Consider the following 26,061-nt stretch of genomic DNA (forward strand, 5'->3'; position numbering starts at 1 on the left):
AAACTTGAAGCCACACAAGAACCACCAAACTGCCTGCTAGCCATCTATTTCCTCTGCTTCATGTTAACTTGTTTGCATCACTTGGAACGATAAAACAAGCTGTCAGCATAAATCACAAACATTTTTCACTGTGACAATCACAACAGTACACCAGTCTCCCAGCAACAGGCAACTAGGAGGAGAGGTAATTAAAATGTCAAAGTCAAGAAAAAAATATTCTTCTGAGTTTACTTTAAGAGATTAACTACTCCTAAAAACCTGATTTTGAAGTGGGGCTGGGGAAGGCGACTGTTTAAGGTGGCTGAGGTTGCTTGTCCAGAGAAGTTGAAATTAACACTAAACATGGGTCTTGCCCACAAAAAGACAAATGTTCACATCTGACAAACTGCTGTACTGTACACATGGAACTCTGACAGACTTCCTGGCCAAAAAACTGCGGACAATGAACTAACCCTAATGCTTAGTGTCCTTTCCTCAAACTGCTGTATGTTGCATGTTAGCTTCATTAGGAAATAATGAGAAGGTTAAAAGCAGTAAGTAGTAACAGTAACTTTTTGTTACAGCACTGTGTTGTACTGACAATTCATACAGTAACAGAAACAAATATACCACAGTTGCCTTTAAGACAGCTGGTTAAAATCAAGCAACTGAGGTGTTTGGTGAATGATGGTGTTACTCCTGAATACTGTTCCAGGTCATACTGCATGACTGCAGCAGAATACCTTGAAAAGTAACACACAGGTTGCATAAAAAAATAATTATCTCAGTTTCAAGAGGTGCCACTGTAAAAAAAAATAAAACCCCACATGGCTGTTGTGACATAGTGAATTAAGACATAACTCTCAGATATGAAGGACCTACTTTTTCAACACTAGTTTAAATATTGAAATTTTAAATTGGCATGGCAAGTCCTAAAAGTTGGGCCACATTAGTGATAAATGAAAGGATGCTGCATGATATCTACAATCACAATTTAAAATGTACACTACAAACTATAAAAACCAAATCATTTTATAGAACAGTTTCTATACAACAGGTGGGAGAGAGAGATTATGTCTTGCCCCAGAAATTCTTCCTCTTCTGAGCTCGTTCCAGTATCTGAGAAGCAAGTGAGCTAGATGCTGCCGAGCGAGCAGAAATCTGAGACAACCTGTCATCTGTGGGGAAAGCAACAAGGGAAAAAGTTAAATAGGAAGATTAAATATACATATTAAAACACAGTTGACATTCATGGCAGACTTGGAAAGTGCAAATATTTTTATGCCCTCTTTCACAATGGATGCTAAAATAGTACCACAATACACTTTTATTCTATTACTTGGTAACTGACATGTTGGAGAAGAATCTCACTAGAAAGCTACTAGGATGCCAGGTAAGTTTAAGAGAGCTACATGCCCAACTCTTGACAAACTCCAGAATGAGATGCCCACTGTCACCTGGGAATTGCCCACTTCTCCAAGTCATCTTTACATTTACTGTCCTGTGTCAGAAGACCTAAGAAATCGTTCCTCTGCCACTGAAGTCTGTATAGACTAGACTCTGATAATGACATATTCATTAAAGCAACCCACCACTTCAAGCAAAGCGGACAACCTTAGAATAACACATGACTAAAATAGCAGAACCTATGCTGCCAAAGGAGCTCTTCTGTGCTAAAACCAGCTAGTGTGGCACAAGCTGTTAAATTAAATGTGTCTTCTGAAAAAACAGGAAGTTTAACACAAAGACAACAAGAAGCATGCTTTAAAAATATACTTTCGAAAAGGTCTTCCTTTTGAATACAGAGTCCACTTCACACTCTGGAGAACTCTTAAAATTAAGCAGCCTGGAAGCTGCTTCTCTGATAAAGTACAACATTATACTTTTTTAACATCATTATTAAATTGTTGATACAGCTCTGTCAAGATGCTGTCTAAGAAAAATGATCTTAATTACACCCATTCTGCTGCAATGGTTTAAAAAGAACTGTATCACTACTTTCCAGCCCCACTACCAATAAAAAACCAACAAAAAATTCCACAACTCAATCCTAACACGACCTGTACTGTGTCAGTGTTTCAATTAATTTTTCAGCAGCATTTCTAAATTCTTGAAATACAGTGATCCAAACAGCCCGTAAGAGGCTCACACACTATGTATAACAACTATATTCTCATGTATAAGAAAACTGCTAACTGCACTTCTGCAAACAGGCATGTCATTGGAATAACTCCCAGGTTTGTATGTACATGAACAAATATGGGCACATGAAATATCTGTGAGCTGGTACATTGCACCTATTTCTGAAAGCTCATACATCATCACTCAGCTCATAGGAAAAAAAAAAAAAAGAAAAAGAAACAGCACTTAAGCATTTAATCTGTGTGCAGCAAGCTTGTGGGAAGCTGCAGGGTACTATAGGATTTTTCATGTTTTATACACAGATGCTTGACTGAGCCATCTGCACAACCCACACATTTTCCAGCCAACTGCAGTGAGTAAAATAGAGAATCGGCCTGAACCTTGGTTAAAACCAAGGAGCAAACAAGCGTAAGGGGTACAGAAAAAAGCTTTTGGTTGCACTGGGGTGTATCTATAAATAAACTGCAATCAGATATAAGGTTGCTATGCCCATACGCTAATCTGAACCAAACACAGGTGACTGCAACTAGCACAGCACCACACCAAGCTCAACCCCAAACACCATGCTAAAAAACCAATGTATAGCAGCTCAAGCTAATGAGGCTACACTGCCTTTGGTTGACTCAGGCTACTGAAAGAGATTATTTGTGTCTGCCCACAAAAGGGCCAAGAAGGTGCACTAGTGGGTTGGGCACTGGCTGCTCCCCCAGTTAACTCTACAGTAAACAGAAAAAAAGGCCAAAACAGCAATCAGGGTAACAGGATGCCGTAAGTACCCCTAATACACTGAGCAGAGGACCAGGTGTGAAAATTAAAGTCCGAGGAATCATTTTATGCTGCTTATCTGGTGCTGAAGTCTCACTAGCAAAACCTTTATCTTAAGATTTTTGGTACCTTTTAAGTTGCATCCAAAGTTACTGTAGCTGTGATCATTTTGCAGTTTGCTTCTGTTGCTATCAACACAAAGGCTTAAAAAAATGTGTGGGGAGGAAACAATTTTAGGTATGGAACTGAGCAAGCTATAGTAACCATAATGAGCCACAATGGTCTATTTAATTTTCAGCTGCATTTAATGTTTTTTTTCATACTAGAATATACCTTTTTATTCATACTTCAGATTACTAGGATGAACATCTTCAAATTATTTTGATGAAACAACGCAGTAGTTATTCATGCAAACACAAAACCCAGTATTACTGCATTCAGAAACCTCTCACATTAGAGCAAAAGTTAAAATTAATCTAGGTAATATACACATGATATACAGTAATACTTTGGGACAAGAAATACCTTCATCATTATAGTTTCTTTCCTGAAGGGGTAACTGGAAAGATCTCATTTTTGGATTGCCAACATTCCCTAAGACAAAAAGTCAAAAGCGCAGTTTTGAATCGTTTCAAAATAGACAAAGGATAATATTTCATTTTAGAACATTTAAAAATGTTACAACATTATTTCCAAAACATAAGTCTTATAAATAGCAAAGATACCAAAACCTCCATGTGACTCCTTTACTCTAAGATGAGGTAAAATAAACTTACTCCACTGTATTCTCCTCAAGGCACCTATCTTTGGTAGATGCTATAAGTTACTTAGTGAACTGCGCTCAAGGTGCAGAGCTAGAACACAGCACCGATTCTAACCTCTTTCCAAGCAGATTCTCTGGATTTCACCATCCCACTTAACCTGACAACTACTTGTTCCATTCTAGAATGGAAATACTACTTTAGTTTAGCTAATCTTTATAATAAAGGATGAAGAATTGTGGGACCTTAAGCAGCTACAGAAAGTGTTTCTGGAATGGAGACTTAACCACATAAACTTTATTTTGATTAAGGGGTGAAGAATTCTTTTCTTTATCAAATTTATGTCCCCAATACCCCTAAACATTATTAAAAAATCTTTGAAATGTTCCAGCACAAATTCCTTCTCAGCCAAGAAATGGCTTTTCTCAATATCCAATAAATCTTTTATAGATGGCTTTTTTGTTTCCATACCCTGCAGAAATATTTAAGGAGCTTCCCTCTCAGAAATCCACAACTCCTGCAAAATAATACCACACTATAAAGGTCCCCAGTTACACACCGCTGTTGGTAATTGCAGCTGGAAAAGTGTCACAGCATCCAGTTGTGATTAAGATTAAAAGATTAAAAATTACAGCTGTTCAGGCTAAACCAAATTATTCTCATAAAATGAGTAAGTACTTATTGAAATTAATAAGGCAAAATTAGACAACAGACCACTAGAATACAATGATATTAGTGGAATCTGAAACTAAGGTGGAGAGTTGTGCACATTTCCTCAGCAAGATTAAACATACAGTAGAAAAGCTTTTATTTACAAACAACACATTCTTTGTAAAGTCTGTAAGGCAGCAAACTCAGTACGCTCTTGGCCTGAACACTGCACAGTAGCCGTTTCCACCCTGCAGCACTCTAACACAGCCAGTTAATACACAAAACTCACCATTATGCTGGAATTCTGGATCCTTCAGAGTCCCTTGAATACGACGAGAGAGACTCCAGCAAGGCATAGAGCAGCTTTTGGCTGACTTCAGCACAGGAGATGTAGAGGAACGCTCTTGATGGGCTGAAGCAAGAGGAACTTGCTCATCAGAAACACTGTTAGGAGGCCACTGATACTGCCTAAGTGGCAGAGGATCCAAAGTTCCCAGCCCAGCAGGTGGAGAGGTAAGGAGTGAAACAGCTTCCACTTCCACATCAGGCTAAAACACAAGGCGGGGGGAGGGGGGGGGGGAACAAACACAAAACCCCAACATCTCATATACAGCCTTCCAGTACAGATCCTCACATATGCAGCAAATGTTGGCTTTACACTTTTACACTTCTCATGAGGGTACTGGAAGAATAAGTATTTCAAGCTCGTGAGACAGCTTAAAGAAAATCTATTCCTAATAACATGTGTTTAACATGGTCTGCCAGTAATCTAGTCAGGTCAAACCAAAAGCTTATTTTCTTCACAGCAAAAAACTGTGTTCTTAGATTTTAAGCCAACATAACCAACTTCTCTTGCAATTGTGTCTGCTTCTATTACAGAACTTGCTACAGAGGATGTATGCAGTGAAATGCTACCTGTCTTTGTAGAACACAGACTAAGCACAACTTGACAAAAACCCCACAATTTTGAAAGGAAGACAGTTAAACAACTCCTAAGTATTTCTATTTTTCTTTTAGTAACTATACAAGCTGCAAAGTAAAAGAAGCACAAAAGTAAAGGAAAGGATGAATGAAACTATTACGGCACATTTACCTATTTCGTACATAGGCACCCGACCTCTCCTTGAATTTCCAAGTCAAGGAATCTGGAGCTGTGTCCTATGTCAGTGGCAAGCTACAGTAACGTTAATGGGGAAATCAACAGCTCCTGATGGCAATTTTTTTTTTTTTTTTGAAAACTGATCCTGTGCATTTAGCACAAAAAGCCAAAATGGACCTCATCCAATCTCACTCCAATAGTCTCAACTCCTTTGCTTGATACCCCCCAAAAAATTATTTATTCAGACATCGGCCTTTTTTAGTCATAGGTGCTGAGAATTTTAGAATAGTAAATGACAACTCAAGAAAAAGATTTATTAAGCAAATTATTCACAATTACTTAAAAAGCACATTCCTAAAATGCATAATGGTAACTCTCTTTTCTGGCTTACCTGGAAGGGCATTCTTTTTGAAGCTTCTCTTGCACCTTGCTTAGCTGAAGAAGGGTCTGTTCCTAAACCTCGTGTTCTCTGCTGTGAAGATGAAGACTTGAATTTAGGAGGAGACACTAGAACGGCACCTCCTATTGTAGTGGAGAAGATGAAAAATGCTTTATTACCTTAAATAACCTAATAAATTAATTCATATATGTTTTTATTTTCTTTAGTTCTGGAAATACTGCTTTGCATTTAGAAGTCTTTTTACCAACAGCTGGGGTAGTGAGATCATGATGAGTCCTCTGAGCTCCACCAAGCGCTCTCAGCTTTGGAGTAGGAAGCCTGCCACCTGCCCTCAAGGATACAGAAGAAGAATCTGATACAGTTGCAGAAGAATTCAATACTAAGGCATTCTCACTGCAAAAAAATGAGAAATGATTAAAGGATTAGCTAAGGACTCAGGAGTCTTGCACTCAAGCTTTTTGTTTCTAATACAGTCCTACAATGAAGCCTAGGAAAGTTAGGGCCATAAAACACCAATAGCCTGTAGCTAAAACATCTGCTTGCAACGGGGAGTCCTGGATTCCAGCCCTTGAGCCTCAGTTTCTGTACTAGATTTTTTTTATGTAACTGGACAAAATACATAACCAGTCTCAAGCTGCAAATTCAGGCTCCCTCTGTCCCAATAAACCTTCAATGTATTGCTGCACAGTAGTAGAGACTCAAGAGGAGGGATGGAAAGAGTACTCACCCAGAAAAACTTTGAACCTGGTTGCCACCTTAGAGGTGGGAATATGGGTTTGACTCTTTTCAGTCAATGTGGTGGAACTGAAACCAAGTATCCCACATTTATGTAACCGCTCTAGCCCCCAGGTTATTAAATAAATCAGCACTACCACTTCTGTCTTCTCCTTTTGAAATGCATCTGGAGGAAGGTGACGGCATACCCACACTGTGCAAGGAACCTGATACTATCAGTGCATGTTAGACATGCTCTGAGGACATCTAGGTGAAGAATGCCTCATTTCTAGTTCTCAAGCAGGTTTAGATAACATGCAAGTGTTAAGCTGCTCTGCATGGCCAAGTCCAGGGCATATCTCAGCACACACACAACCACATTGCAGGATGACAGAAAATCTTCAATGCCAATCAGAGACATGTGCATGAACTAGATAATCTCTAGAATTAGACAGAAACTTAAGAAAGTTTTCAGGATGATGGTTTTGAAAGCCTGCATTTAATTTCTATTTGAGTCTAGTATCTCAATCTTTCTTTGCCTGTGTTTTGCATACAGGATATTATCCCCACAGGAGACAATTACAATTCCTTACCTTCAAATTGTGCTGCAACACCAAAGATAAAACCCAATGAGGAATACAAAATGCTTAGATGGTATGGTAACAAGGGTCACAGTTATTCAGATTTAAGTATCTATCAAACTAAAATATTGTTCTGCCAAAAAAAGTATGCTAAACTTGCACAATAAAAAGCCAGAGACTTTTCTAACTAGATATAATTTTGATCTTTCAACTGTCAAATAGAGTACTATGCACTGTACTATACACGTACTGAATTGATCCCTCATTATTTCTAAATACCCCTCCACCTTTTTCCCACCTGTGCTCAGTAACACAATCACCGGTGATTACTGGATGATAGTTATTTTTTTCTCCCAAGTCCTTTATCTTTGCTCATTAATTCTTTTATGAAAAACAGATGCTTAAGCACAAAATTAGGATGTATTCTATCATTTCAGTCCTATCAATCCTACACTGTCAATCTGAAGCACATTGTGAGCTTTAATTTTCACTACACTTGGTTGCTGAGTAATGAACAGTCTGTTCCGAGAGGCCCATACTGCAAATTTTTTAGTTTTGGAAAAAAACATTAGAACTATTCATGCTTCTACAAACTCCGGTCTTGCAAGTTAGAAATCCAGTATTCTTAATGATAGATTCATTTCCATCAACCAGCTCAATGTCTTGAACTTTCTCATTTCTTATCATAGTGTTAAAAACAAAAGTAGTATCACACCAACTTATACTCTCTTAAGTATATCTGATTTAAAAACAAAAATTAGTCAACCTACAAATTTCTGAGATGTTAGAGGAAAAAATTATATAGATACACCACAAAAATGTTCGGTTTTACCCTTCAATTTTCTTATCTTCATTGGCACCCTTATTGTTTTCTTCTAACTGCTGAGCCACGACTGCAGCCTTTTCATCTTGTTTTTCTTCCTCTTCCATTGATTGCCAGTTCTCCCTTTCTTCAGTACCACCTTCTTCACCCCAAACTAAATGCCTTTTGACTGGAACAGTTAAAGCATTTGACATGTCTGTCTTCTCAGTGCTGTCCTGGTGTGGCTGTTCTCTGGAGTCAGGTTGGTGCAGCATTTTGGGGCTTGGTGCAGTCTCTTTTTCAGAAACTCTAGGTAACAAAGAAAGCAGTGTTTCATGCCATTGATTTGCATGATATACATGTGTCTATGTAGAACATATTCATCCAGTTCAGTCCTTTGCCAAAAGTACAGCTCAGATATTAGGTGGTACAGTGAACATGATGAATGGTTAAATTTCCACTGAAGTTTTAACTGATGTTTGAGCACAACCCATTTTCAAATCAGATTTTATGAAAACTCTTTCTGGATTACCATTTCCAAAAATGGCTCTATTTCCAATTTAAACGACAAGTTAGATTATCAGAAGTGCCCAAAAAATAACTAGTTCCATGCATAGGGACTGTCTGATGGCACAATTTTGAAAGCCAAGCAATTTAGAAGACTCCTCTTTAGGCACAACTGTTGAAAGTCTTAAACACTCAACTGCTCACAGAAATCAGTGCACATTAGCCCAGTGCACAGAAATGAGATCAGTAAGAGCATCTGTATTTCACAAGCAAAAAACAAAACTAGTAAACAAAAAATTTACACCATACTTAGTATCACACATTATAGTCTAATAAATACTCTTTTACATGTCATCCCCCAACCTTTATTAGAGCTACAGTCACGCAAATAGGTAGATCTCTCACACACACGACAAGGAGTGTGCGTACAGCAGTCTAAGCGGACTACAGACAGAGGCATCCAAGGCACTGTTTTTAAATATCAGATCTCAGAGAAGACATAAATGGCGCTTTGCCTCCTTGCTTCAGCAATAGCTGTCTGTACATTTTACTAAAATACTAATTCTGAATTTTCCTAGCAAGGGATTTAGTATCTGCCAATTCTGATGGCCTTCAAAGAAAGGAGAAAACGGATGCACACCATTCCAGTTCCTAAGTCTTCATCTCAGAACTAAACAGTGTATAAGACTCAACCACAAGATTAATTAATCCTAACAAGAACATTGATAACATCTGAGTAAGCAAAACATACTTCCTATCACTCCAGTGGAAAGATGACTACTACTTCAGTATGACTCAGTGGGAAGGTTGCCACGCTAAATATGCATTTGTGGAGAATTATAACGGAGTAACTTTCTCTTCTTTCAGAAGACTGGACCGTGCCTCATTTTCAATTTGAGCACATATCAACTGATGTATCTGTGAAAAGGTAAATATTCTCATCTGTTCTAGAGAATTTATGTATCACAGAATTGTAGAACAGCCCAGGTTGGAAGGGTCCTCAAAAGACCATTTGGTCCAACCTTCTATGGGGAAAGGGAGACTAGATGAGATTATTGAGCACCCTGACTAATTGCATTTTGAATACAGTCAAACATCCAAGATCTTACAGCTATGCTAAGCCTATATTCAGCATTTTGCTCTATTTCAAAGCTGCAGAATACCAGGCAGAAATGACGACCTTACCCGGCAAGATCAAGTGCTCTGATGTTGTTGCTGATGCCTTCTTCTGAACTGGAATTTGAGGACACATCCCAAAGACTGTTATTATCGGACAGGATTTGATTGAGATGGTATCGGGAGAAATGTGTTCCCTCTACTCGTTGCCTGTAAGCCTTTGCTCTTTCTCGAAGTTCTCTCACCTACACATCAAGGCTTCATAAGTTGCACGTCTGCTTAAAGTTCATTAATAGGCTATTATAAAGTATATGCATTAGCTAATGGCAGCCAGAGGAGAAAAGCAAGTTACTCATAATATAGGGCCACCCACAGCACAAACATTGCATGCCACAGTAAATGCAACAAAAGAAAAGCAAAAAGAACAAAAGTGTGCATTTAGTAAGCATGTTTGAGCCATGAAACCAAAGCAAAATTGTCAATTATTCATTTAATGAGCACAAAAAGCTATGCAGCAACTATGAATAAGTTTAGTGCTGGATTCTAGTTTTTCTGTCAGCGCTCAGACACAGTGCTCGAAACACTGAAACAGGAACTTAGATGCAACCAACCTCCATATACCACATGGAATTTAGGGTGTTTTGAGATGCCTAAGGAGAGGAATACAGAATTATTTTAAAATTCCTTATTTTTCTCTCAACACTGTATTGTTATTATCGCCCTTGTAACTTTATTTCAGTCTAGGTAAGAAATTAAATACTAAAAACCTGTCAGCATAGCTCTATGCTGCCTCCCTGAGATTCAGTAAAAAGCTGTAAAACAAATAGATAAGCACTGGTATTTCACCAGTTTCTGCCATGCTTGAGGAAATTAATTTAGATTTCTAAGCATTAACACTCAAAAATACATTCACCACCAATTTATGATTATTTGAAGTCAACAGATCCATGTGCATGTGTAATACTGATTTTGTATGCTGTGAACACTGCAACTGTCTCTAGCTACCTTAATCTTACCTCAGTGAGGAGCTGATGATTACATAAGTACTGTGCGTGCTATTGTATGTAAGACATAATATCAAAATCATTCCTTCTAGGCTATCAGTAACTTTAAGAATGAGATACAAAGCTGTTCAAATGTCAGGTTTAATCTTAAGAAAATAAAAGTGATAAGCCCTCTCTTTAGACATTGTACTGCTGATTATACACTATCATTTTTATGGTTAAAACTATTTAAACACTCACACTGTATTGTGTCCTTCACCCAAACACAATTAAAGTGCAGGAAGAAAAAGCAACAACAAAACTTCTATGTTTAAATTATTAAAAATAACTTTATGATTTTGTTGTGTGAATTCTGGCTCACTAAAAAATGGTTCACGGGAAATAAGTAATTTGTCAAAGAGCAGGAAAGTAATACTGACACTTCCTCTAGCACATGTTCATAACTTTTCTTATTTATTCTTCTTTCATAGTAGACTTTGCATCGGTCTTCCTGCAAAGAACAGAGTTAGTGGACCAAATTCCACTAAACCCACTAAAAGTAACTGGATGCAGCAGATGGAAGTCCACTTAGCCCACACCAGCTAACATACCACAATTTGACCTAGCCATTAAAAATACATGCTTGTCATTTTAAGAGGAGAGTTTAAAGTTTAAGGTGCAAGTGATTTACTGGATTATTCACTTTAAGTAGAAGAATGAAAAATTAATTATGATAGCCACAACAGGAGGAGTATAAATCCAGAGCAACAGGACACTGCAGGGTGAGGAAGAATACTACGTCTCCAGTGAATTGTGAAGAAGTACAAAGGACAACCATCTCCTTCAGTGACTCAGCAGGCAGCATTATCTCAGCAGGACACAGGCCCCAGAGAGTCCTACTGTGATTATGAATTGCCCGCAAGATTCTTCAAAAGCATAATTCAAAGAGATTTTTTCATTCAACTGCTGAAAAGCAACCCTTACTAATATATTGTAGAGTAGCAGTCCAGGAGAAATCACTATGGCTAAAGTCATACCAGGATTCTATTACTTGCCTGTTTGGGCTCAGAACTTCAGAAAGTCTGTTTCAGACCCAAAGTTACCCGTGTGTGGTCCCAACTAAGGGAGAAACCAGTCTGGATCAGTCAGAGCTTATCATTTAATCACTTATGCTAAGCAAGAGACGTTCTGTAGGCATCTTTGGCAGGGGTGAGTCTCAACAACCCACCAGACGTAGAGGTTAGATATGGCTTTGAAGAACATTTCTCTTCATGTCAGTGTATTAGTATGGGAACAGGTATGGAATCATGTAGAAACCAAAAGGACTGTTGTACAGCCTATACTGTGAATTGCCAAAGCACCTTTGTTGCTTTACAATAAAACCAATGCACATGACACTTTTTTCAAGTTACGCATACTTTCATTAATCTGCTGTTAACACGTTTCTCAAATGGCTAGATTCTTTCTTATGTCTCAACTGTGAATGAAATATTTTATTCAGTGCTACTATTTTAGCCATGCTGGAACCCATCTTGTAGTTCTTAGAACAGAAATATTGATGGATGATACAAAAAAAAAAAAAAAGCCTGGCTAAGAAACAGGTCTATCAGGATTTTTATTCTTGTATTAACAGAGGTTTTAAGAATTAACCTTGGGTTTTCTTCCAACCTGTCTTGAAGACTCGAAAATTCCAAGCTTTAACCTTGTTCTTTGATTTCACTACACCCACAAAAAGCTTTTTATTAACAATTATAACCCTCAATGATACATATGGAAATATTAACAAGACAATAGCAAATTAAAAAACTCCACATAGAAAAAATCCCACACAGTAACATATTTACACAAGCTAAATATTATTCTTTGTCTACTAACAAAACTAGTTTGATATGCTGTACTGGTTTTAGCTGGGATAGAATTAAATTCCTTTATAGTAGCTCCTATGGTGCTATGTTTTGGATTTGTGCTGAAAACAGAGTTGATAACAAAGGGATGTTTTAGCTGCTGCTGAAAGGTGCTTACACAACATCAAGGCCTTTTCTGTTTCTCACAAGGGATATTCTGTATCATGTGATGTCGTGCCCAGCAAGAAAAGCTGGGAGAAGAAGAAGGAACAGGAGGACATTTGGAGTTATGGCATTTGTCTTCCCAAGTAACTATCATGTGTGATGAAGCCCTGCTTTCCTGGAGATAGCTGAACACCTGCCTGCCAATGGGAAGGAGCGAATGAATTCCTCATTTTGCTTTGCTTGCACATGCAGCTTTTGCCTTACGTATTCAACTCTCCGTATCTCAACCCACAAGTTTTCTCACTTTTACCCTTCCGATTCTCTCCTCCATCCCACTGCAGGGGAGTGAACAAGTGGCTGTGTGGGGCTCAGCTGCCTACTAGGATTAAAACACAACATATGCTCACAGGCATGTGATTTAAAGTCTAACAGAGACAGGTGAAATTCAGATATTTCCAATTATAAAAGTCTCTTCTATATGAACTCATACTAGGATCTAATGTAGGTATGCATACATAAAAATGTGTATGTAATCAAAAATGTGTATGTAATCTAAGCACATTTGTCATCAATAAAATATTCATTATTATAGTCTTAAAATGAATTTGGCTCTTCCAGCTACCCAGCACAACTCCTTCATTTAGAAGGCCCTAAAAATCCTAATAATTCTTTTTTGAATTCTTCATGCCTACTGCAGAGTGAATTCTTTCCAGTTTCCTGCAACTCCCTTGTCAGCAAGAGAATCTCCACAGAAAAGTCAGACACATCCAAAACACTTATCTACAGTGTGGGAATTTCTTGGTTTCTCATACACGCTAATTAAACGCCGCATATATATACTTCCTACATCTCTGAAACACAACCCATAAAGGGTCCTGCCTGGTAAAGCAGAACATCCATCCTCTACTTGCAGTCTCCTCATTGTTTCCCTTGACTGTACTGCAGTGACTCCTCCCAGCTGGCTGTGCTGCAAACACAACATACTCCAAGGCAATGCGTCCCTTTCCCTTTACTTGCCTACCAGTCAGTTACTCTTGAAGCTGAGCACTGCTCCTGATTGTTTTGAATGTCACTGATGCAACATCCAGTCTCCAAATGAAAGTCTTACATGCCAGAAAAATGACAAAATATTCCACAGAAACATTCTGCATACCACTTAGTCAGGCTGCATGCAATTGTTCAGAATATTCTACAGCCTTAGTTACAATAAATCTAATGCAGGTATCAATACATATAAAAAATAAAAATACCACTTGTTTTTAGTCCTCTAACATCCTCTTGAAGCTGTTTTCACAGAATGGATTATCTCATGCATGCATACACTACATCTGATTATGAATCATCGCATAGTACGATATCCTTTAAACTTTGAGACCTATTTCACATTAAGTATTTTGTATATATTCAATACATGTTTCTTTTTGCCTAAAAAGAAAATCACTTGCTAGATTAAGTCCAGTGAGAAAACACAGAACTGAATGCTACCACACTAGGCCTGCAATTCTCAGAGACTGTTATTTTCAAAATCTCAAAGCCCAACACCCTAGAGCCATGTGCTCCAGTTCTACCTTCCACATCAGCTTGGTCCCAACTGATGAGGAAACTCACATTTCAAGTATTTGCCACATATTTAGCAGCACACAGTGTCTCAAAGGCTTCCTCTATCAGCTGGGAGAAGCCTAAGTAAATTGAGTGAAATCTGACAGTCGCAGAACTAGCTCTAGCAGTTTCTTAGCGCACTGCTAATGATTTTGATTTACTTGACTAATTCAGGAAATCATACTCAATAATCCTGCTAAGAAATCCTATGGTCCTGAAGCTGTTCAGCATTTTCAGAGTTCTGTCAAAGGAGTTCCTATACAGTATAATACTGATCACAGTCACTGAATAAACTACAAGAAAATACTTAGATTGGCTGAAACTTGCAAGAGAAATTCTCAATCTTATGTTGTGTATGACTGAATTCAGCTGACTGCTTTGAATGGATTCAGCATAGCAAGCTAACAAACTGAGCCTCACTATCAAGCTGACCTAGGCTGATACATACGTTGGCCTTTTCCTTTTATTCCCCAATACTGCATTTTGAAAACTTCTGCTTGTTAAAACTGTGCTGAACATCAAAGCTGAGATTATGTGCTCCAAGAGACTTTGTTCTGAATGATTCTGATTGTAAGGGAAACAAAACTCCCTCACGTTGGATGTCATATTAAAATATTCTTTAAGTCACACTATCTCTTATTTTTTCTTGCTATATATTATACTGACTTATCAGAACCTAATCATCTTTGTATACTCACCTTTGGGAGCTTAAGTCATTAGTATTACAATCTCAAAACTGTATCTTAGAAACACTACAATTTAAATTTTTTTGCACCAAAAATTCAAAATAAAAAGCATACTCAGGCTTCAGATTTTTTAAGAATACTCACCTGGTTAGGAACTTTACTCCTAATACGAGACCAAGCTCCATCTTTGTAGAAATACTGGGCTGGAGACAAAAATTTTGACCTATATTCAGTGTTCATCTTCCTAAGAAATCAAGAATGATGAGAGAAACAAAAAGACAGAAAGAGTAAAGCTTGATATCCAGAATATTCTTTAAGAGCACTTTTAAAGTTCTATAAACAATCAGAAGTATACTTGCACTTAAACACCAGGGCTGAGATGTGAAGAACGCATGCTTTGAAACACAGCACATCCATAGCAACACAACTAGGAAAGCTGTGAAAAAGCTCATTCACAGTTGGTTGCTCTTCAAGTAGTTAATCCTGTTGGTTTTTCCTCACAACCCTTCTGCCAGAAGCTTTTGCTGTGACAGCCAAATCAGCAGAACATAATACACACATAAGCCTCAATTACTTCAACGCAAAGTGCAGCATCTTGGTTTAAGTCACTGATGAAGGTGCACTTAACTAAAAATGCCTGGTTTGGCACAAATGTGTCCAAGACATTTCCTTCTATGAACTCCACTCTAACGATGCTCTGCAAATGGGTGGGGTGAACTGCTGGGGCTAGAAACATCTGACTACCAGAACAATGGTTAGTATAATTCATCTATGTCCTACTGGCTTCGATCTTCAAAAGAGCTCAGTACTTGAAAAGATGGTTTCATTTTCCCTTCTGCCACACATACACAGAAAAATGAACACTATCTAACCTATAGCAGGCAACAAGCAATACTTCAAGTCCTTAAGCAGTGAACTGTGGATTTATCAGTTTAAATCTAAAGAGGTTTTTGTTTTTAATCTTGCTTCAGAACTTTACTAATTTTATTTTAATATATTCAGCATTGGGTGAAAAAGCCTTCTTTTTCAGTCCTTCTTCAGAAATAGATCATAAAAGCCTGGAGTCAGAGAATAAAATGCACCTTGTAAAAATAAAAATACCAAGGCATAAAAACCCTTTATATTCAAAATTTCTTTCCATATGTCCCTTTCTTTGAAACTGATGGAATTCCTTCAGTTTTGATTGCAAAATTAATGGATTAGCTGTGAAAACCACATCACTACTGTGCCTTGATCCCAGTCATTCTGCTGCAAAAGCAGGCCATGCAATGCAGCTTGCCTACAAAGCGACAGTCCTGTCTGCATATTGAGAACTTGCACATTTGGATAGCTATTTTCCCAGTGACTGTTCTGGAAATTTTTCTCTTGCGCTACCACACTGAAGGCATAAGAGGCAGAAATTTGTCCTTAAATGAAAAAAGTCATAGGAAATGATCAAGAATTTTACACACTACTCACTGCAAAATTGACTACAATCTACTACGTCAAAGAACTATGAAAACCAAAGAGTTAAAAATTTTAACTACATTATATCCCCTTTTTCATGAAGCAATTTTATTTCATAGAATTTTGGATGATCATTTTGTAATTATTCCCCAATATCCAACAGCATTCAGACCTAGGTAAGTCTCCTCTCCCATCTTTACTCTAATGCCTTAACACTGCCAGAAAGTCATGTGAATGAAAGCAATCGCTAAAACATACATTAAGCACAAAGACAGCAGAGATGGATTAATTTATGCATTTTAAAACCTACATCCATTCTGGGCTTCTACATCTCTTGGCATATCTCAAATGTATAGAAAATGGAAACATGAGTTCAGTTCCTGCAATGTAAGTATGTGGTGGAAGAAGATACTTTGATAGCGCTCCGTAACATATAACTTCATTTTATTTCCATGCTTGTCAGATTACCCTAAATGGGACAGATTTCTTTACTTCCCTTTACCTCATGTTTGCTTTTGTAACTCTAGGACAGAAGGTGGTACAGACTAGAAAAAGCAGTCATCAAGTACAATCATCACAGTTTTAAGGTGTGGAGCAAGCACAAGAGAGCAGTTTGAAAGGTGACTACAACTTCCAAAGCACTCGCTGAAAGTTTAGTAGCAGCACTGCACCAATTTAATTTCATTCATGTTAAATTTATTAATAATATTATTATTGCATCAAAAGGTTCAACTGAACAAGTGTGGTTACGAAGCTTCCACTTCCACTGCACAGGGAAGGGGATAGAAATTAACACCAGGTTTAGATATACCCACAGGAAGCTCAGTCCCAGCGCTGCAAGGGGACATCTGCCTCTGCAGCTGTAGCATGGCGTGGTTAAAGGTCCATCCATCATTCTAAATATTAGGCTGCTGTACACCTATTCACTAGGCTAGGTTTTCCTGTTTTATACATACCCACGACTTGTATGTAAAGAGAGGGGCTTTGGACTGATATGTTGCTTATTTTTTTGTTTAGGATGTTTCTGTTCTGATTTCCCTTGTTTTGCTGCATCTTCTGCTGGCTTTTGAAACGGTTCTTCCCTCTTACTCTAAGGCAAAGATAATTTTAAAAATACCACATTAGCTAACAATCTGAAAACCCTCATATTCCTTTTGACATCAAGTTTTTGCAAAAAGTTAGTTTTATTTTAGTCTTAGCTGTTTTGCATATTTAATACAAACAAGAATATTACATTCCTTTGTTAATACAAAAATAAACTAGCAAAATGCCAAAGCTAAGATTCTGAGTGCAACATTCAGTTAGTTAGAGGATCCATTTTGTACACTTTCCAAAATGAATTTAACATGAAACACAGAAATAAAATAATATGGTACCTGTGCATTCCAATCTGAGTTGTGTAAGTCTTAACATGTATATTTCTGGAATTTGTGATAAATTAAAAAAAAAAACCAAACCTCTTAGCTTTAGTCAAGCAATATAAACCAATTTCTAATAATCAAAAGGCAAATTTTTAATTTGCTGCCATTCTGATTTATAAGGGGTCAGATTGACTTGTTCAGTTTTCACATCAAAGGTATTTTTCTTCCTGCTTATTTTATCCTCTTGGAAATCTCAGGCATTATTTCTGATTCTGCTAGAGATCTTCACAGATACTGTTCAAATTCAAGGAAAAAAAAAAGGAAAGTAAAAAAAAAAAAAGAGCCCACCAAAATCCCCCAAAACTTTTTCAAGATACTCATCAGAGACGAGGTATCGGTATAAACGAAACGTGTTTTAGACACTTTCACCAAAATTCCTTTCTCATGCTTTCTCTTCCTTCACTTTATTAGCTCTCTTGGGAAAACATAACCTGAATTTCCAATATTAAAAACAAAGAAATGTTCCTGAAACCCTCATGCCTTTCAAGCTTTTCACATCTCCTAAAAGAGGCAAAAGGGGACATAAAACAACTCATTCCCAAATGAGATTTAAAGCACTGGGCAGGTGTGAGTTTTAAATGATAAAGCCTCCAAGCCAACAATCATCTTTAACAACCTCAAAAGTAGCAACGGCTTAAACTGAGCCACAGGCACTCCATGTTAAGTATGCATTTTGCTCAGTAATAGTCCTAGTGAACATGTTGTGTAACAACGGCTCTTTCTGTTTTATCAACGATCAGAGATGGGTACTGAACAGACTCGTATGTGGTGTTTCTACCTGAAGGATGGTTAGCTAACCTGCAGGAATTTAGGCAACACTACACTTGGCAGCTTGCTACAAAAACAGACATTCATATGTCCACCTTGCAAAACAGGTTAGCTGTCATGCAATCTAGATTACTCTCACCTATTTTTACAAGGTCTCAGTCTGAAACAATTACTTTTCATTAAATGTATCTAGTAAAATGGCCAAAGCCGTGTTTCCTGAAAGTCCACTTAAGTTTGTCCAAGCCAAAAGCAAGACAAGGAAATGCAAGGCCTCAGACAGCTGAATTACTTTCATAAAAGACATTTTAATGTTTTGAACTGAGTAAGAGAACCTACATAGGCTACACAATGTCCTGTTATAGCCCTGTGCCAAATACAATTACTTACTTTTCAACTTATCAAGGCAAAGGCAAACGAGTTGTAACCCTTCCTCCATGTTTCTTCAAATTACAACTATTGGGTGAAAATCAGTTCCAACTGTGGGATTTTCCATACATCAAAATATTTTTTTTCAATTCACACTATGTCTGATTTATGAGATCCAAAAAGTTCCAGACCTCCCATACAGCTCCTCTTGCATACCAAGAGACTACACTGGTACCAATGAGAGTATAAATCAAAGATTTAGATTTCAGAAACTATCCTAATGACTAAAACCAAAGTTTCAATTTAAAAAAGAAAAAAAAAAAAAAAAGAAGAACCCACTTGAAAACTCATAAATTAAGGTGACAGGAAAAACACACTTAAAATGTCATTGTGAACTGAGCAAATGCACTACAGAAACTACAGAACCCACTTCAGAAACCCCTACAAGCAAACAGAGCTGTACAGTGTTATTCAGTCTTTTATAGCAAACCCACTACTGACTGAGTCCAGTGTTATTAGCAATAGCTCTAAAATGTAGCTAAAAACTTTCAAAATAAACCCACCCCCACATTACAGAAAAGAACAATCAAAACTATAGAAGTATACTAATGCTTTTCTTTTAGGGAAATACTTACTTGTTCACAAACTGGAAATTCTTTCTCTTCTGAATCATCTCTCTCTTGTGGACCCTTAACAGGAGGAGACCCTTTGAAATTTCTCTCATACGCAGTTTCAGAAGTAAATGCAGGAGATTTAAACGGAGGTATGGATTTACTTGTGTTGCAAATAACCTTTGGGGAAAGAAAACAAACAAACAAATTGTGATTTGCTTACCTTAAGGTTGAATTGTCAAAATCAGATAACCAATTCATGCAAATACACTCACATATGAGCAGAGAGACGGTCATGTGTACAAATACAGCACGTGCAGATTAATTAACTTCTAGGACAAATTGAAAAGAAACTTATTCTGATAAAAATACATTTAACAGTGACAGAGTCAGACACAGTTAAACCTGTGGTCAAACGCTGTTCTTAATGAACAGCTAACAGAGATTTTCTTTATTTGGGAAGTCAGTTCACCTTCATATTTTTAAAACATATGCCATAAAACTTCCCTATGAGTCCTCAGTACACATCTAGCCCATAATTAACAGACAACTGTTCTGCGTTTTAGAACTGGATGCTTAGGGCTTGGTAATTTGAGCTATCCACTATTTTCCAATCAATACTGTGTTATAAACCAAGGTAGAGAATTTGCCTAATAGGTGGTCAGGTATCATCTCCTCATGGGGTGCTGAATTTAAAAAACCATGCCATATGTCACAAGCATACATTTTCCCCAGCTTTGCTATGAGAGTTTAGGTCTGACTTATAACCTAACTTGGATAACTTTGATATTTTCACAGAATCTCTTCAAGGGAAAGGTGTTGTCATTATTCAGTATTCAGGTATACTCTCTATCATATCAATAGCAATCAAAAGAAAATCAGTTTGTTAACACATCCGATTTTTATCATGAAACTCTAATCTTAAGTTTATAACCTGCAAACATTTATACATATTTAGATTTTCTCTAAGTTCTATTTATCTAAGGATTTATAGTGCCTACAGACTTATTCTTATGGCTTCTTATTCTGTACAAGCTGTGCAAAAAAATGTTTGCTATTTTAAATTCCACAGTCTTTCTTCTGAAACAGCACAACGTTCACAAGCATCAATAACAAAATTATCAAACTGATTTCTAATAGAATCAAATGGAATTATCTATGAAATTTTCCATAAGGTGACATTCTGGGGCCTGCCTCTTCCTCAAATGGTTCTTTGGCTTCTATACTATTGTTATGCATTTCAGTGAGTTTTCCTTGGATAAGGGACTGCTGGGAAACAGGTATCTCAAAGTAAGTCCACCTGCTTGGCAGGTTTTATAGTGATTGATCCTAGTTACAAACATTTATTGCCTCTGAAAGCTGTTACTGAACAAATCTGCTACCTGTGGGTAAAAACAGAGAGCGCACCATCTGTAATAATCCCATTAATATATATGCTCCTACTGAAGAAACAGAAGACAAAATAAAAGCAGAAGTGCCTATTTTATAGTGTAAAATGACCAAAAGATGGACTGAGTCTCCTAAGTCCTGATCCTAGTAACAATGAATTGAAAACACAAGCAGTCTCACAATCAGAGTCTTTGTGGTCTGATTGGAAATAGCAGCATTTCCGATCCTACAAAGTCCAAAAACTCATGATATATATCAAAATGCCACAAGAGTATCTTAAAATGGGAAGATTCCACTTTTAAATATAAGCAGTTCTCATGAAAGAAAAAACACTACAAAGATGAACTTCAGGGCCTAGAAGTATATGTCCACAGAAATGGAGACTGAGAATAAGAAACTGTGGTAACCCATAGAAGACCATGAAAATAAATAGTGAAACCTGAATGATTTCAGTGGGAAGACATGTTATTACAATACAGAACACCTGAACATTCATCTGTTGATTAGTCATATATTAGATAACATAAAAATTATAAAAATGAAGGCTAACATTAAGTAGGATCTTAGAGCTCCTAAGGTAAATTCATGCAAACAAAGAAAATGGTCCTGTTAGAAAGGACGGAATACAACCAGGGAGAAGGAGAACAAGTAATTAGAACTGACTACAATAAAGAATCACAGGGAAACAAATCTAACTATACTGCACTTTTGTACATTGGAAGAAAAAAAAAACAAAACCATGTAACAGCATTCAAGTTTGGACACCCCCCCACCAAAGAGGAAGAAAGGAAACCTTGGAAAGTAAACAACTTTGCTGATACATAAAAGAAAGTATTCAGTTACTTTCTGGATTCTTTAAAGTTACCTGTTCAGCTGCAAGTATTGGTGACTTTTCATGAGGACTCTTCCAGACAAATTGGCTTTGATATTCAGAATTTCTGGGGAAAGTATTTAAACGTGAAATATTCATGTCTGCTTTCCTCTGAAAGGCTCTGTGAAGCTGACAACACAAAAAAGGAAAGAAAAAAAACCCACCAATTGTTTCCTTTCCTACAATGTTTTGCAAGTTAAGTATCTTTCAGTGCACACTTTCAAACCAATGGTTTGGGTTTTGGTTGTATGAATTAAATGAATGCAAAGTACATTTTCTCATTATAGCCAACAATCCCAAAAAGTCTACATATTATTGGCTAAATCCTTGTTTAACTGAAATCAGTAGGGACAGCATATCAAGGGCAAAATTCCTATTGACCTAAATGGAACGAAAATCTGGTGTCAGAAGTACTGTTCCCCCAACAGAGAAGCTACAACATAGAAGAACATCAAAATACAGAACTAAGGAGAGAGTTAGACAACAGAGGTTGGTGTATGTGTATTACTGTAAATATCAGATTAGTAATTTTTATACTGGTCAACTAAAAATATATATATATATATATATATATATATATATATATCTCCCCTTACCCCATTACCCATTTTTTCAAATTCCTTTTTTGGAGATGCAAATGCCTCATTTTGATTAGGCGGAGCTGCAGAGGGTGATCTCTTCATGTTGTTTTCTACAAGGGCAAGAGCTGTTTCACCTCTAGAATCTACTGAATGTGACTGAACTTTTGGGGGGAGTCTGGGTCCTTCTGGCGTTTCAATTTTTTCCTGATTCACATCATTGTTGTTGTGGTCTGTGTGCAGCTCTGCGTTCCTAAGGGCCTCAGTTTCAAGTGGGTCATTCAAATCACAATCTGCTGTCCATTCAAAGGACTTTGAAATCTGTGGATTATGGTAAGGTACCCTTCTCTTGGAAATGAAGTTTGGTTCTCTTGTGATTCCTGAAAAAAACATATTAACAAAAACATCATACTGAAGATATCATATTACTCTATTACAAGAACAAACTGAAAGTTTATCATACAACTGATTTATTAAAAAAACTATTTTAGTATCTTTGAGCAATGACAGCCTATGAATTACGGGCACGGCTGTGAAATTCTGTCTTTTTTCCTATCTGCGAATGCCCTTCCTTTCCACTAAAGAGTGATGGGAACATGGTGCTCCAGGACCATGTTGTATAAAACCCTATAAAGCAAGTATGACCACAGGACAATCTTTTGCAAGTTGATTCTGGGAGCTGAACAACAACAAAATTAACACAGCCAGTGAAAAGTCTGTGGTTAACACAGATAGAGAACAACCAACCTGCAGTGATAAAAAATGCCACAAACACTTCTCACTGCACATGTACAACATACCTTGCTGAACAGGTTCTCACCTACTGTGACAGGACAGTGACAGATCCCTATCCATCTAATACAACTGTGATTTAAAACCATCTCAGATAGCTGCTGACTTTTTACAGTACAAAAACATTTCCAAAATTCTAAAAAAGGCTATGTAACAAAACCAGGCATCAAGTTATTTTAAAGAATTGCTGGCTGTTACACATGCAGATGAAAATAAAATTACCCTATCATTTTAAGAAGACGATTGAATGACTGAACACATTTAAAGTGGGAAATCATAAACCAACTGCAAAGTGCTCAACTGCGATGAACAAATAAGCGAAGGCCTCTAACTGAGTGAAAGAAACACTTTCTAGGAGAGAAAAACTCCTATCTCATGCAAAAGCAATGTAGAAAGACAGAACAACCTACAGTGAAAGATATACAGAATGTCTGGATGTCCAAATAACACATACAGGTGGCAGGAAATAATTGCAATGGAAAAGTAGCAGGAAGGAACTCAGCACCTGCAGCTGTTAACTTTTTGAGGTGATGTTCCGAGTCAATCTTAAAACTGCCAACTGTATGTTTCAACAGGAAGAACCATAAGATAATTACCAAAAACAATCTGCAAGTCCTATGAGGTGTCAAGAGTGACATTTGAAAATGCACATGGTTAAATGGCCAGAAAAGAGATGCGAGTGAAAATGAATGCAAAGGTGGAGGAAAACTACACAAAGCACACACAAAAACACCGCTACAACGTGATGAGGAGCAGAAACTGCTGTATTGCTACCTCATGACTTAATTGCAAGTCTTGTAAAATTTGCAGTTTAGTTAACTGGAAAAGAAGCACAGCTTACAATTTTAAAAAGAAGTTAATGTGTTTGGATGTTTGGGTGTTTCAGAATTCACGTAAGTTACTCTCTTCAGTACAGGTACCCATCCACAGAGCCACTTGCTAAGGAAAGCAAGGTTAAAGAAATACCTATTTTTGCAGTAATGGAAGAAAGCAGTAATACATATAAAGCATAATCTTTGGCAAGATTAAATTATTTATTAAAATGTCTAGTATTTCAACTGAAAACAAACCATACTACCAGTAGTTGGTTCTTAATTACCAGGCCATAATTTAGAACACTTACCATATTGTAGGAATGAATATATTGGACTCTTAATTACACAGACTGCATAGCGCAGTTGCACTGAATTGCACAATTTTCTTAATCTGTCTTGTGTCACTACAGTAATTCCTATTTTTTACTGCTCCTTTTCAAAGCACTGCACTTGCATCACTCTTCAGATTACTCCTATTCCTCAACTCCCTACAGGCCTTTCAATCCAGATGCTATTTCCTTTGTCTTCTACTTTCCAATCCCACATTTTCCTGCCATGATAATGTCTACAACCCCCAACTTCCCCCCTCCCTTTTTTTTTTCCAGTTAGCTGTCCCTGCAAGTCTTCATAACGACTTCACTTTGCCCCAAGTTAGTCTCCTCTTAAATACGGAATTTTACTTACTGTTCCCATGCACCACAGGTAACCCAATGCCTCCTTCTACACAACCTGTATGGGCTAACACTGCATCTGTGCTTCATGTTTGGGACTTAGCTTATGCTGCATGTCAGAAACCATGTATTTTTCATGTTTTATATAAATAGCACTAACATTAAAAGAAAGTTTCAGTGTAGCCAGAAAGAATATGACATTCAAAAACATATTCTAAATGATGACCAGGAATATACTTTTAACTGTAGTAAAGTGTACAGACTGCAAACACTACCAGTTTGCTGTGGTCATGCACTCCATCAGACCAAACCTCTCTAGACCTCATGCAGCCCAGGCTCACCCTTACCAGAGCTGGCTTGGATAGCACTGGGGTTTGCAATCAAGGGGGCAGCTTTCAGGGGCGCTTACCAAACTGATCCGACCGCAGTCCTGCCCACAAGGATTTCTGCTGTTGGGACGGGCTACAAAACTCTGGGTTTTTCCATCTGAAGTTTCTCTTATATTCGCTCAATCCCTGCAGCAAACAGATAGGCGTCTGTCAAGTATCCGGTGCATATCCTGCTTCGCTGCTTCTGTTGGTAACAGATCTCCAGGGGGAAAAACACCAACAAGGCCGCTGCAGGATTCAGCTAAGCTGGCAGGTTGCTCTGCATCTTCCAAACCCACCACCATCAAAGAGTTAAATACTACTTGATTGCTCTCTGAATAGCAGGAAACAGCACTGAATAACTCCACGCACCACAGAAGTATGCAAAAACTTATTTACACCTTTAAGTTGATCAAATACCAGGAACAAATACAGCCTGAACCCTCTGTCACCCACACGACTGAACTCTTTCTGTCTTTATTAGCCAGCGCTCCTCAGCGCAAGGGTCTCCCCTTTCCCGCTTCGCCGGCTGCACCCCAGAAACGGCCGTACCGCCTCCTTCTGCCGGCGGCAGAGGCCCGCCGGGCCCACCGCCCCCCAGGCCCGGGGCCCCGCCCGCGCACCGCACGGCCCACCGGGGCGCGCGCACGCACACACACCCCCCACACACAGCCCCCGCCGCGGCCCGGCAGCCCCGCACCGCCTCACCCTGAAGCGCACGGGCATGGCGGAGCGAGGGCTGCCGGGCCGCGGCCGCCAACACCGCCGTTCCCCTAGCAAACCCGCCGGCCCGCCTCGGCCCGCCTCGCCGGGCGCTTGCGCGGCGGCCGCCTAGCGGGGGCGGGGAGCACCGCGGCCCGCGCCCGGCCGCCGCCGCATCCCCGCGCGGCGCTGCCCTCGGGGGCCATGTTGTCCGGGTGCGGCCGCCACTTCCCCTCACGGCGCTGCCCTCGGGGGCCGTGTTGGCAGGGTGCGGCCGCCGTATTATCCATATTAAAAGCCTTTTCCCCTACCTGTGGCAGGATAACGGCGCTGTATCGCCAGTACTGCGTTTCTGGGGAAGGACGATGGGGAGGCCTGTGAGCCCACCAGCGTGTTAGTCAGTAGTGTGGGGCGTTTGGTGCTAGTGCAGCACAAGGTCAGGAGAATACTGGATGCCTGGTTAAAAAAA

The 26,061-nt window shown here is 38.4% G+C and overlaps 1 protein-coding gene across 1 annotated transcript; it reads right to left on the reverse strand.

Annotated features, from left to right (window-relative positions):
- Positions 1 to 379: 379 nt before the first annotated feature.
- Positions 380 to 25,629, reverse strand: MDM1 (Mdm1 nuclear protein). The gene is made up of 15 exons (XM_059816246.1): positions 25,599 to 25,629; positions 24,932 to 25,037; positions 22,263 to 22,624; positions 21,661 to 21,795; positions 19,431 to 19,586; positions 17,197 to 17,330; positions 14,939 to 15,038; positions 10,129 to 10,167; positions 9,587 to 9,762; positions 7,925 to 8,203; positions 6,042 to 6,190; positions 5,789 to 5,919; positions 4,588 to 4,846; positions 3,412 to 3,480; positions 380 to 1,157 (listed from the first exon to the last, which is right to left on the reverse strand). The coding sequence occupies exons 1-15, from the start codon at positions 25,614 to 25,616 to the stop codon at positions 1,051 to 1,053; spliced, it is 2,220 nt and encodes a 739-aa protein (XP_059672229.1). The 5' UTR covers positions 25,617 to 25,629; the 3' UTR covers positions 380 to 1,050.
- Positions 25,630 to 26,061: the final 432 nt, after the last annotated feature.

Source organism: Gavia stellata, chromosome 4 (genome assembly GCF_030936135.1).
Source record: "Gavia stellata isolate bGavSte3 chromosome 4, bGavSte3.hap2, whole genome shotgun sequence".
In the NCBI taxonomy this organism is placed as follows: domain Eukaryota; kingdom Metazoa; phylum Chordata; class Aves; order Gaviiformes; family Gaviidae; genus Gavia; species Gavia stellata.